The 13,322-nt window shown below is 55.7% G+C and overlaps 2 protein-coding genes across 2 annotated transcripts, besides 1 other annotated feature; both read right to left on the reverse strand.

Annotated features, from left to right (window-relative positions):
- Positions 1-1,430: 1,430 nt before the first annotated feature.
- Positions 1,431-4,220, reverse strand: LPMP_280390 (hypothetical protein; the record flags this gene model as incomplete). The annotated part of the gene is made up of 1 exon (XM_010702080.1): positions 1,431-4,220. One exon carries the CDS (start codon positions 4,218-4,220, stop codon positions 1,431-1,433), a length of 2,790 nt encoding a protein of 929 aa, XP_010700382.1.
- A 1,037-nt stretch (positions 4,221-5,257) lies between these two features.
- Positions 5,258-6,829, reverse strand: LPMP_280400 (katanin, putative; the record flags this gene model as incomplete). Its single annotated transcript, XM_010702081.1, has 1 exon — positions 5,258-6,829. One exon carries the CDS (start codon positions 6,827-6,829, stop codon positions 5,258-5,260), a length of 1,572 nt encoding a protein of 523 aa, XP_010700383.1.
- A 3,441-nt stretch (positions 6,830-10,270) lies between these two features.
- Positions 10,271-10,774: a repeat region.
- Positions 10,775-13,322: the final 2,548 nt, after the last annotated feature.

Raw genomic sequence — 13,322 nt, forward strand, 5'->3', positions numbered from 1 at the left:
AGAAGGCGCATGGCCTGGTGTAAAGAAGTGCGGGGAAGGCAATAGTAAAACGAACGAAAAGGAGGTGAGGCGGGGAACCATAAGCGCTTCTGCTTTGTATGCGGGGGTGGGCGAGCGATGCGTCTCTGCAACGCTCAGAGATGAGCGCTGACAAGGGTGGAAGAGAGGGATGAGGATCGGGGAAAGTCGTTCGGAGAAAAAATGAAGCGCAGGCAAGGAGCGGCGAAAGCACCCGAACGGATGTGTGCACGTCTGTGTTGGTGTTGAAGGAGACGTGAGCGAGGGGGCAGCGCCAGAGCAAGTTTTGTAGTGTGTGGACGTGCCGGGCTATGTGATAACCAAGAGTGAGAAAAGAGGGGAACAAGTAGCAGAGGGTGCGGGGGAGCCGAAGTGAACGCAAGAGTCGCTGTGGCTGCCACTCCTCTGACCGCCAAGTGCTGAGGGGAGGAGAGGGCAAAGAGCCCCCTCGTCATAGACGCCGAAGAGACGACGTTGCACGAGACCACTCTGGGCATTGAGATAGAGGGCTCGTGGAAGACGCTGAGGAATCGTGCGCCCACTCTGTGCTGTGTGTAGCGTTACTGTACGGTGCCTCTCCTCTGCGCTTTCCTCTCCTCTCCGATTGTAGGTGTCAGAAAGCGAAGGGTAAAAAGAGAGGACGCAACGCAGGACAAAGTGGTGCACGCGCGTAAGGGTGGCTGGAGGGGGTGGGGGGTGAAATAGAGGAGTGCCCGCGTACACGCATCAATGCAGCGACAGGCAACGGTGGCAGCCACCCCAATAGTGAGGCAGGCCCAGTAAGCAGCACCCAACATCGCGTTGAATCAGCGCGCGTGAAAGAGAAATGCGGACTTGGGCGAGGAGTTGGGGTGAAGGGGTCCGCCAGAGGAGGACGGGTAGAAGGGAGGGAACATCTAAGATATCTAGAACCAAACAAAACTGTGCTGACAAAGACAACGTACCCACCCGTGCGTCGGACCTCGTGCAGCGTCTCTGTAGCCGCGTCGCCTCCCTCCTCCCCAACTTCGCTTCCCCATTCGCCCGCGCCCGTTTCGACTTGCTCACCCGTGAAGGCGGTGCTAGCAAAGAACGGAAGACGTGAAGGGGTGCGGCATAGAGGAGGGGTGCACGGGGAGGGGGGGAGAGAGGGACCCACACACACGCTCACAGGTTCACCTACGCAATCTGAACACGGAAAAAAGTGAAGAACGGAACCAAACAAGAGAGGAGCACAGAAGGTATAGGGCGCCAACGCTACCCTGAGTACCACGACCCCAACTATGGCAGCCGCCCTCATCACTGCTCTGTCACCGTACACATCTGCAGCAGCAGGAGAGAAACAGAGCGCTCTGCGCACGCATACACGGGCAGCCATACACACTCCGTACACGTGGCGCGAGAAAGCAGAAGTGCAGCTGGGAGGGGCGCCGTCATCGGTTGTACTGCTTGCTGATGTTCCCCTTGAGCGTCTCCAGCTTCTTTTGCTCTTGTAGCAGCTCGGCCTGTACGTCGGCAAGACGGCGTTTCTCCGCGATAATCGTCTGCTGACTGCGCGTTTTGTCCAGTGTCTCCTGGTGCATTCGCCGCTCACGCTCCTCTCTCTCGCGACGGGAGGACAGCTCGTACATCTCCTCCTTCTCTTTCTCCGCCGCGTACAGGCGCTCGTGCTGCAGCAACTTCTTGGAGGCGTCTCTGGCATGGCGCTCTGCTGCGGCAAAGCGCTCTTGAGCGACGTCGCGGCGCTGCCCAGCGCTGTCGATGACAGCAACGAGGAAGTCCACAGCAGCAGCTGAGAGTGGGGCAGCGCAGAGGGGATTGCCCAAGGTCTGCAGCACGAGCTCGCGACGCAGGTTGTTAGTGTACCCCGCCTCCAAATCCGCCGCCGCCGCCCCTCGCGTTCTCTGATCGCCGTCCTCCGCGCTGCTGCGCGCAAACATAAGAAACTCAGCGGGGTCGTACAAGCGCCCGTCCTCCTGCATGTACTCCTGGCGAGACCGCAGCTCCTCCTGGATGCGCTGCTCTAAGGCTTCGATGAGCCGCAGTTCCTCTTCCCGCTGCTGGTGTGCGGCCCAGTCGTACCACTCACCGACGTGCTCGTAGAAGCACACACGTGCGCTTTCTTCCGATGCCACCACCTCGCAGAGTTGCGTGTGGAGGGCAGCGAGGGTTGCCTCAGCTGCGTAGCGCGCAAAGAGTGCCATCCTTGTCCGCACCGCTGTCCTAGCCGCGAGTTCGTCGCGAGCGAGGAACTCGCGCCGTTGGGTCTCCTCGTACAGGAGCTCCACTTGGCGGCGGTAGTGGAAGGCTTCCACAGTGCGGTAGCGCTGCTCAGTTTCCTCACTGCACAAGTGTTGCCACGCCTGCGCCTCCTCTCTGGCAACCTGCTCGAGAGCGTTGAGGGCGCTGCGGGTTGCCTTGGTGCGAGCCTGGTCTTCCAGCGCAGTCCGCTCCTCAACTGCCTTGCATGTGCGAGCGAATGCGATGCAGAGCTGCTGCCAGTTTTGCTGTTCCTGCCAGCATATGGCGCTGCGAGGAGGCGCCTCGCTGTCAACAAAGTGCAGTCTTGCGAAGCGCTTCGTTTCACACCAACGCACCACCAACTCCTCATGCGCTGCCATGTGTGACAGCAAGCGAAAGCGGGCGCATTGCTCCTCCTTCGCGAGCGCCTCAACAGCACTCTCGGCACAGGTGCACAACTCGGCGCGCGCACGCGCCTTCGCGACAATCCTCTCCGCCACAGCAACTTCCCCACTCGCAGCCGCCTTGCGCAGCGCCTCGCGGGCGAGAGATTCCTCAATAGCGAGGACAGACTCCCTCTCGTGCAAACAGCGGTGTAATAGTGCCGCCCTCGCCTCGGACTTCTGGGCCATCCAGACTCGGCGGCCGGCGGCCTCGTCGCGTTCCCTAGACATCAGGGCAGTGAAGGCGGCATCCTCTTCGTGTTGTATGCTGCAGAGCGTCTCAAGTGCGAGGAGAAGCTCAGAGTGACGACGATCGGTCCGCTCCACCTCGGCAGCATAGACGACATCTGCGCTCGCCTTCATGTCCAGAAACACGGCGTGGTACCCGCGTTCGGCCGCTTCGCGGATGCCATGCCGCTGCGATGCCTCAGCTTTGCAGAGGGTGGCTCGTTGGCGTTCGAATATGCGGTGGCACTCTTCAATGTAGTCTGCCTCCTCCAGCATCTCTTCACGAAGACGCATGCGAGTAGCGGCCTCCTCGGCTACAACATCACGCTTGCCCTGCTCGGTTGACGCGAGCAGCGTGCACCGCTGTTGGACGTGCTGGCGGAGCATCTCACGGTGGGCAACGGCCAGTGCACCCAAGCTTTCCAGCCCAGCGACGCGCTGACGGCAGAGGTCCTCTCTGCTTTCCCAGTAGGTCTCGCAGAGCCGATGACGCTCGGTAACGTGCTCACACATGAGCTGGCGACATTCGACCTCCTGCGCCTGGAGGCGATGCCATTGCGAGGACTCGGTGTACCGAAGCGCCTCACGCGTCGTGGCTTCGCGCTGCAGCAGCCGCACAACCTGGGTTGCGTAGGCGTAGAGGCGGGATAGCCCGGCAAAGCCCTCGCGCTCACGCGCCAGCGTCGCATAACGAGCAGCCACCTCGCTGGACTGCAGAGCAAGGAGCACCAAATGTTGGTCGGCGGCAATCACATGCGTTGCACGCCGCGCTTGCTCCTCTTTGCAAAGCTGATGCCGGTGCGCCACCTCCTGCATTATAACACGCACGGTGTGCCGTTGCATCAGCTCGACCGTATGGAGGCCCTCAAGCCATGACTCGTACCGCCCCACCAGCCGCGCTCGTTGACGACTCTCTTCGCTGCGCAGCTCTTCAGTGCTGCGGGCAAGCTTTGCGCGCTCGTACGGCGTGTTGAGACGCAGGCTTTCCAACTTTTGCTTCGTGGCGGCTGGATCGACTTTGACGCTGCACGAGTCACACCCGAGCTGTCCGCAGACGAGGCAGCGACTGCACGATGGGTACTGCCACCCTACAGGCGGCGGCGTGTTGGAGCAGCGCTCTCGCACAGCGACTACCACCGGCGTAGCAGGCGGTGACACGGTTGGCGACACCAGTGGCGGCGCATTTTCGCACACTTCTGTGCGCGGCCGGGATAGGGGTCTCGCACTGCTGCTGATGCTCTGTGAGCCCGTAGATGGGAGGCGAGGGCGCCGGCGAAGTTGGTGACTGTCGTGCGGAGGCAATTGGGACATTGGGGCCACAGTCTTTCTGGCCAAATTGGCCTCGATCTCTCCTGTGGGGAAATATATCTATCTATATATATATATATATATATATACAACGAAATGGGGGAGAAGACGACGCGCAAACAAGAATCCACACGCCCCCTACCTGTCTGTGGCTGCGTGCAATCAGTGCGTGAGTTCTCAGGATGGTCACTCAGCAGGCTCAGCAAGGCGCTCAGACACAAGTCGGGATGAGCACTTACACGTACCACGAGACACGCAGTGTCATTGCAGCAGCGGCATTAAGAAGAAAATAAAAATAAAAAAATAGACAATTCGTGAAGTATGGGAGGCGAGAGAAGGATCAGGCGATAATGTGAACTTGAGGTCATGGTGCATGGGGTGGCGTAGCGGGTGTGCAGGGTGAAAGGGGGGAGGCGGCTCACAGCAAAGGGTTCCCCCGCCCAGTAAAGTTCGCGCACGGGGCCATGCGCAGAAGAATGACGTCTATGGTGGGGTTGCGCTACTCGCGTGGTGGCGGACGCGCAGAACACGTGCCACGAGAAATATTTGCTGTACAGAGCTGCAACAAGGGTGCAAGCGACACGCCCATGCAGCAGTGGAGAGAGAGCACATCAAGGCACAGGGCAGTACATCAACACCCACACCTTACTTGGGTGTGTGCCTACGATGTCCGGAGAGCACACACGCAGCAAAGCACACGCCAATTTTCTAGTACGGCATACACACACGCTTTGGAAAAAAAAAATACATATATATGTATAGAAGTACGCAACACATAGGACGAGGGACCGCGCACGGTTCTAGGCGGCAAGAGCAGAGGGGAAGGATGGAGGGCTGTGAAAGCAAAGCGCGCACACACCCATTCTACATTTCGACCAGTTCGCAACGGCACATTTTTCAACTCATTCGTCCTTGTCGCTTATAGGTGTCTGCGTGAGGGCGGGGGGATGGGGGCAATGAGCAGATGAGTTATGAGGCATTGAATCAAGACCACACAGCTGTAGAATAAAAGGGCGCATCTACCCTAATCACTCTGTCTTCTAGATGTTCAGCTCGAACTCCTTCTTCCATGCTTCGAACTTCTTGACGTTGTCAGCGTTGATGCTACTCGGCACCTTCTTGAGAGCGGCCAGAAAGTCATTCATGTTGATGGGCTGCTCCGCCACCTGCCGGCCAATCTCCGCCGCGTTCTCTTTCAGCGTTGTCTTGTCCGCCTCCTTCATGAAGCGCCGCATCGTCATCATAGCCGCATCCCGCACCAGGTTCGTGATGTCGGCGCCGCTGTAGTGGCGGCCTTCTAGCAGGTTGGACAACTTCACAAAGTCAACATCACTACCGAGCTTGATGGACTTTGTGTTGATCTTGAACAACTCCACACGATCCGTAGCATCGGGCAGGGGAATGTAGATGCGTTTTTCAAGGCGGCGGCGCATCGCTTCATCGATGTCCCACGGGTGATTTGTGGCGCCAAGCACCATGACGATCTTGTCAGTATCCACCCCGACGCCGTCCATCTGCGCCAGCAGTGTGCCTTTTGCCCGTCGCGAGGCCTCGTGCTCGTCGTTGCCGCCTCGCCGCCCGCACAGGGAGTCGATCTCGTCAATGAAGATCGTACTAGGGGCGTAGTGGCGCGCCATCTCAAAGAGCACGCGGATGAGCTTCTCGCTGTCGCCGCGCCACTTACTCGTCAGCGTCGCAGGGGATATGTTAAAGAATGTGGTGTTGCACTCCGAGGCGACCGCCTTGGCGAGCATCGTCTTGCCGGTGCCCGGTGGCCCGTAGAGAAGCACACCTTTCCAGGGACGGCGGATGCCTTGGTAGTAGTCGGGCATGAGCACCGGGTACACCACCGCCTCCTCCAGCAGTCGCTTTGCCTCCTCGAGGCCAGCGATGTCGTCCCACGTGACCGGCAGCTTGCCAATGTGCATATCAGCCTCGATGAGCTGGACGAGTTCCTCCTCCCCAGGGCGGCCGGCAAAGCGGGACGCTGCACTCCTGCCTTTCATCCTTCCTCTTGCCGCGGCCCCGGTGCCATTCGTTGCCCCAGCGCCTTGACGGAAGCCGACAGCGGCCGCCCCGGCTACGTGTCGACCAGCAACGCCGGCCCCGTTGTTCGAAGAGAAGGGGCCGCTGCGCGCTGACTGCCGCATGGCTGGTGAAATATGTGGGCCTTCTGCCGGGCCGAAGCGGTCCTTATCGCCGTAGAGCCTCTCGTTCTGTGCACTGATGTAGGGCCCGCAACTACTCGTGAGCGAGGCCCCAATTCGTGCCTTCTTTTTGATCCCCGTCCTCGGCACGACAGCCCTCTCAGCGTTCCCGCTGCCGGGGTTCTCATCGTAGTCAGGTGGCTCGCGCCGCTTTGCAGCGTTGGGGTCAATGAACAAGTGCAACTCAGCCTGTGTATCGCGGATGATCTGCACCTCACTCTCCAGCTCCTCTAGAAGGCTTGTCCACGGGGCGCGCAGGACGTCGTCGAGGCTGCAGATGTGCGAGTTGATCTCATTGCGGATGCTGGCATAGTACTGAAGGGCGGTCTTGTAGTCACAGTAGAGGGCGCAGTTGCGGGCTTTATGGACTGCATTGACAATCTCGCTCGCTACGGATGCTGGCATGTTTGTGCGCGCACACAACACTGTGCCGATAGATGAGTAGAGAAGATGAACAGCAACAAACTGACGGGGTAAAAGGAGGAGCAAAGACGCAAGCCAGTCCAGTATGAATAACAGCTGTGCTTGTGAAATTTCTTCTGCGTCTGTGCACGAGGAGGGGGGGATGTGAAGAGGAAACGAAGGAGGGAGACAGAACGAAGCAGTAGCAGCCACAACCCCGCGCACGCACAGAGAGACATGTGCGAGTGCCCCAAAGAAGAAAGTTGCACGCGGCCCGCTTGGATAGGGGTGAGTGAGTCAAAGGAGACACGCCGACTATTCTTGCGCATTCGCGAAGAACACGTCGTCCACCTTTCGCCTCTTGTCCCCCCCCCCACCCACCCTCCAGCGGGGGCCCATCCCGCTGAGGTACTTTCTCGAGTGTTACCTTATCTCACCAGCTCGATTGAAAACAAAGCAGTCGAGGCTGCAAACGTGTACGATGCGCAGCTCAACTCTCGCCATTGCCTTGTTTGGCGGCCTCTCATCTTTTTTTCTTTTTCTTTTCAACTTCAACTGTTGCTCGTACAGTATACCCCGATATTCGTTACCAAGCACACACACCATCTGTGAAGTGACTAAAAAGCCTTCCTGCAAAAGACACGCAGACGAACACACGCACCCATGCACGCGGTGGTGGTTTGATGTACATCTACCCAATCAGAAACGCATGCACTGACCGCGCGCGCGCACGACAGAGGGAGATACACAAGCACGGACGGACAGAAGACAGAGAAGAGAGGGGGAAAGGAGAAAATAAATAAAAGAACCCATGAGTGACTTGTTAGAGCGTAAAGGGAAGTAAAGAAACAAAGTGAGCGAAAGATAAGAGAAACTGACGGGAAGGCAACAGAAGAGAGGAGGAGAGGAGACCGAAGGTGGTGGAAGATGAACAAGAAGAGAGAGGAAGAGGAGGAGGAGGAGGGAGGGAGGGAGGGGGGTAAAGGACGCAAGAGTGCACATGCACTTCCACACAAGCTCACAGGAGAGAAGAGAGGAGTGACAGAAATGTAGTGCTGGGATAAGCACATAAAAAACAAGAACGAGGAAAGAGAGATGGAAAGGGAGCTGAGGTGGTTCGGGTGGAGGAAGGATGAAGGCGGGGAACTGGCAGAGAGCGAAAAGTGTGGAACAGCAAAGGCGACAGAGAAAGAGAGAGAGAGAGACAACGGAGGAGAGAGAAGTGAGGTAGGAAGAAAAAGCCTAAGAAATAAAGAGGAAAAGGAGCGGAAACCGAAAACAACAGACAGGCAGAGAGAGGGGGGGACGAACATGAACACAGTCACCACGGAACACAGAGATATATATGAAAAAAAAAAGAAACAAAACGCAGAGAGCGAGTGAGCGTCAAAGAGAGAGAAGCAACATGATGGGATAGGGTGATGAAAGAGGGGGAAGGGGGCCCTCCAAATAAACACCCACACTCATAGATGTACAAGAACCACAGAAATAACCAACGTAGAGCACAGAGAGAAGACCAGTAGAAAGAGATGTACAAGAGGGGGCGCACAGTGGGAGTGTTATGATGAGGGGGAGAGGGATTGGCGTACACGACGTTACAACAGAGGAGGAACGCTATAAACGCCGCCAAAGAAACACGAGAACGAAAAGAGAAAGCCCCAGCAAGAAGGAAAGAAAGAAGGAGACAGGAAAAGCTCTGTGTGTGAGTGTAGTGTAAGGATGAAAGGAGAAGAAAAAGGCAGCATGCCATTTTGATTTGATTGTGTCACTGTTGAACTCCTCCCCCGGGAAGCGCTTTTCTATCTGTCTGTTTCCGCTGTTCAGGTGCTTGGGTATGTGTGCCTCTGGTGCGGAGAGCGCACTACATGAACTTCTGCTTGCCGTCAGCCATCCTCGATGTCTTTTCCACTATTCAGACGTACGTGAAATGGGCTGTATAAAGCCACAGGACCCTACATACCTGCACCGGTCCTCAGCACCCCATTCATCGCCTCGTTCCTTTCCCCGCCGTCGCGACCACCGCAACCCAGCCACGATGACACAAAAGAAAAGGAGAGAGCGAAGAGAATGGTACTGAGACAAAGAAGAAAGACAGCAGATGTGCCATGCACGAACAAGAGGGGTGAACGGAAAAAATGAAAAAGATGATGACGATGCCCACGAACACGAATCCACAAAGAAAACCCAACCGTGTGTGTGTGAAGAGGAGGGGCGTCAGTACGCGAGTGCGTGTGCAGGACATGAAGGCCCTAAAATGAGCCACTAGGACCCTCGCGGAACTGGGTGCGAAGAGAAGGGGGGGGGTGATGACCAGTGGGTGTGAAGGAGAGGGAGGGCAAATGGTGCGCGTGTACGTCCTTGAGCATCAAGTCCGTTCCCGTGACACTCAGCCGGTAGCGTACACACAAGTGAATATGTGCAGAATCCCCCTGCACCGCTGCCGGCGTCTCTCCCACACCACCTTTCTGCACCCACATGCAGAGCGAAAAGAACGCGAGCGAAGACAACGGCAACCCAAATCAAAAAAAGGGGGGAAAATGAACGTCAAAAGTAGAGCAAGAAATCCCGAGAAAGAGAGTCTCCGCTCCCGAATGTTCCGTCCAGTAAAGAGGTGCAAATATTGGGGGGACGGGTAGGAAGTGCACTGCAGGAAACGAAAGAAAGAGAGAGAGAGCAGCAGCAGCAGCACTACACGGTGCCAATCTGAACGAGAGACGGCACTGCTGACTGTGTTGGGTCTCTCTGCGCCCCCTCCCCCCTTCAGTGTATTGCAAGAGCCAAGAACGACTGAAGAAGAACAGATAAGTTGACCGGAGGAATACACACGCACACATAAAAGAGGAAGGTGAAGAGGAGAGGTGGTGGTGGTGGTGGTAAGCATGCGGGTACTGTTGGCGAGTATAGAAGAAAAGCCAGTGAGAGACGAGACCCCGCCGAAATACTGAAGGCAACATAAAAATTCAAGCCAGATAAGCAGAGACATAAAGAACACGAGAGAAACATTAGTGCGAGGAGTAAGGGAGAGAGAACAGTACCCAGCACGATCACACTACCGCGAACTGGAGATATGTCTGGGCTAAGCGTTTCCTGTTTGTCTGCCTAACGGCATCTAAGTGGTTCTGCCGAAGGGGGGTGGGGTGGGGCGCAGAGAGTTCGTGGAGGAGAGAGAAGAAGAGATGATAGCACACCTCAGATAGTTTTGTCATCCTACCTCCCTTCCTGGGCCTTTTCCCCAACTTTCTCACGAAGCTATCTCAGGGGCACAGCTGAGCAACGAAGGAAGAAAAAAACAAGGGACGACATATTATCGAGAAGAAGCGTGCTAAAGAATGCGGAGTGGATTCACTGAAGTTTGGTTGATTCTGATCGCTGAACAAGCACCCTCACAACACCCACTATGACGGAGTAAAAAAAAGGGGGGGCAGCTTAGGCAGGAGAAACACATTTTTCCCCCAACGTGGCCATCCCGCCACACGACAGGAGCTAAACGCCTCCCCCACCCCGGCCTGCCACAGGCCCCATCGCGTGGTGTGAGGCAGCAGTAGACACGCGTCACCGCAGTGCGCCGACTCGGTCATCGGAGCACAGCCCCGGATTCGCACCCGGCCCACCCCCCCCCCCCATGGGGGTGGCTCAGGCTCTCCACAGCAGGTGAGCAGTGAGGACCGGGTGGGATGCATTCAAGTCACACTGACACCCTGCCCATCGCATGGAAGGCGAAAACGTATCCGCTGTCGCCGGTCACTCCGATACTACACTCTACAGGATCCGACCACCAATATCAGCTACGATGCATCGCTCTGACTTCCCCTGCGCCATCAGTGCCTGACCCGGTCACCACCAGAAGTGACTCGGCGCATTTGGTGGTGGTGAAGGAGGGGGGGGGGGGGCTGTCTGGCTTTCCCACACAGAGCAGGCACCAGGCTCTGGACGCCACGCACTGCGGTGTGCCCACTCCTTCGTCAAGGAGTACACACGTGCAAGAAAGAGAGAGGGAGAGAAAAAAAAAATGAAATGGGCGACTGCCACGTGCGGTGATTAGAGCACCAAAACGAAAAGGAGGGAAACGAGAGAGGGAGGGGGGAGGGAGGGGCCACACATAGCGAAGAAAAGGAGGGCAACAAGGCACGGTGAAGGAGGAGAAAAGGGACAACAAACACGCAATCAACAAACAAGCAAAAAGAACCAAAAGAAAAGGACGTGCCCCCATCCCGCCAGTGCACGCATGTACACTGGAAGAGAAAAGGGGCACGCACGGACGTACATGCAGACAATAATGCGCGCCAAGATGCACATCAATGTGCACGCACGCCAGAGACAAGGACGACGAACAGAGAGAGGGACAGGGGATAACGAAATAGGGCACCCAGGCACAGGCGCTGAAAAACTCCCACGCAGACATATTTACACGCGGATGCAGACTCTCACATGATGTCTTTTTCTTTTTTCTTTCCAACACGGACAGACGAAGTCTGGTGAACGCGCAGCAGCCACTGCTTCGTTGTTCCCCCCCCCCCCTTCTATGCGCTGTGCTTTAGATGAGCCGTTGAGTACATCACCCGAGATCCCCCACACACGTGTAGGCACCCGCAGACATGTGCCTGTATGAGGAGAGGAAGAAAAAAAAAACAATAAAAATCGACCCCAGAGAGCACAGAGAGAGAGAGGGACACGCACACACACAAAGAAAAGAGAGAGAGAGACGAGCGAAAAGAGTGGACGAAAGAGGGCAACCCCCCCCAAAAAAAAAAAAATAGAGGAGGTCGGCAATAATCAACGGCGCTCGAGACACACACCCACACACACACGAGAAGGGGACATATTAGTTCAAGAAGAAACGAGTAAACCGGTGACGGTAAGTGGGAGCTGGTTGACGAGAAAGAGAGAGAGCATAATCAAGAGCGGCCAGACGACTCCTACAACCGAAGCAAGCAAATCAAGAAGACGGAAATGTGTGAGAGACAAACAAAATTTTGAGAGAAACACATGAAGTGAAGAGAAAGAGCAGCAGCAGCAGCATAATGTGAAAATTGAGATGAACTAATGGTTGGAAAAATGGGGAGTGAAGGCGAGTGAATGAGCGTGTGCGTGTGCATCGACCTCTCATGGCATGCGTACAGTGACAGACAGAGGGAAAGAAACACACAAAGCACAAAAAACACACGGACAGACAGACGAAGGAAAGGGAGGCTGGGAAAGAAGGGAAGGAGTGGGGTGGGAGGGCAGTTCCTCTAAGTAAGCTAGAGGGAAAAAACTGGCGCGGGGAGATGAAAAGAAGCCAAACCAACACACAAGCATATAAGACGAGAGAAAAGCTGCTGAGCCAAGAAAAATGAGAAGAAAACGAAATCACACACAACTGGAAAGAACATGAGAGAAATCCTTCCTGAGGGTAAGCGTGTAGCTTGACGAGGAGACAGTCATCAAAGCCAAGGGAGGACAAACAGGCGGGGGAGGGGGAGGGGGAAATGGGAGTGGCAAGGGAGGAAAAGAAACAGAAGAAGAGAAGCAAATAATCTCGATAAAACAAGCAGAAAAGTCCAAGAAGTTACGAAGAAAATGAACGGCACACGCATCCCTGCACGTGCACACACCCATACACACACACACACACAGCCAAAAGAAAGAAAAAAAAATGCGCACGAGGGCCCTGGGACAACATAGAGAAAAATAAAAAAAGACACCAGATGAAGAAGCATCGCGCCAAGACATCAACAGCGACTTTCCTCAGCATCGCCCTCTCCCCTCCTTCACCTCTGCCACGAGTAGAACAGCACACCGCCACCGTCCCCAACAGTGCCGAGCGGGGCTGCAGGCAGCATCACAATCAGCATGAGAGATTAGGAGGGTAAAATCACAAGCACAGACACACTAAAGAGAAAGGAGTGCGACCTGTCACTTCCTATAGACAAACGACCCCCCTCCCTCTGCCTCTCCTGCTGCTGCCCAGCACAACTCAACGCCAACACTAGTTAGGGCGAAGTTCACCATGCTTTGCATAATGGCAGGAAAGAGACACAACTCCGCCTCCCTTCTCCCTCTCTACACTGCTAAAAAAAAAAAAAGAAGAGAGAAAAGAGAAAAATAATGTGTGAAGACCTGCCAAACTGATGAGTAAGGCAATGCGAGGTGAAGAAGGGAGCCGTTACGAAGAGATGCGATGTGATGTGGACGGCAAGATGCAAAACACCAAGAGAGCGCGTGGAGAAAGGATGGGGATGTCGGGGTGAATGGGTGAAAATCCTCTCCCTGTCTTCTCGTGCAAAATATCGAAAAAAAGAAAGCTGAAGAGAGGAGAAGGGATACGTGTAAAGGTGAGGAATGTCCACAGCATGACACCAAGCTCATCTGGCGCAACGTTAAACGAGAAGAATAAAAGAAAACAAAATGACTGAGCTAGAAGAGGCCCGCACACACACACACACAAAAAAAGCGCACACGGGGAGTGGGGCGGACAATGAGGGACCAGCGGAGAGAAGGCAACCACAACACAGGC

The sequence above is a fragment of the Leishmania panamensis genome (assembly GCF_000755165.1).
Source record: "Leishmania panamensis strain MHOM/PA/94/PSC-1 chromosome 28 sequence".
Classification (NCBI taxonomy): domain Eukaryota; phylum Euglenozoa; class Kinetoplastea; order Trypanosomatida; family Trypanosomatidae; genus Leishmania; species Leishmania panamensis.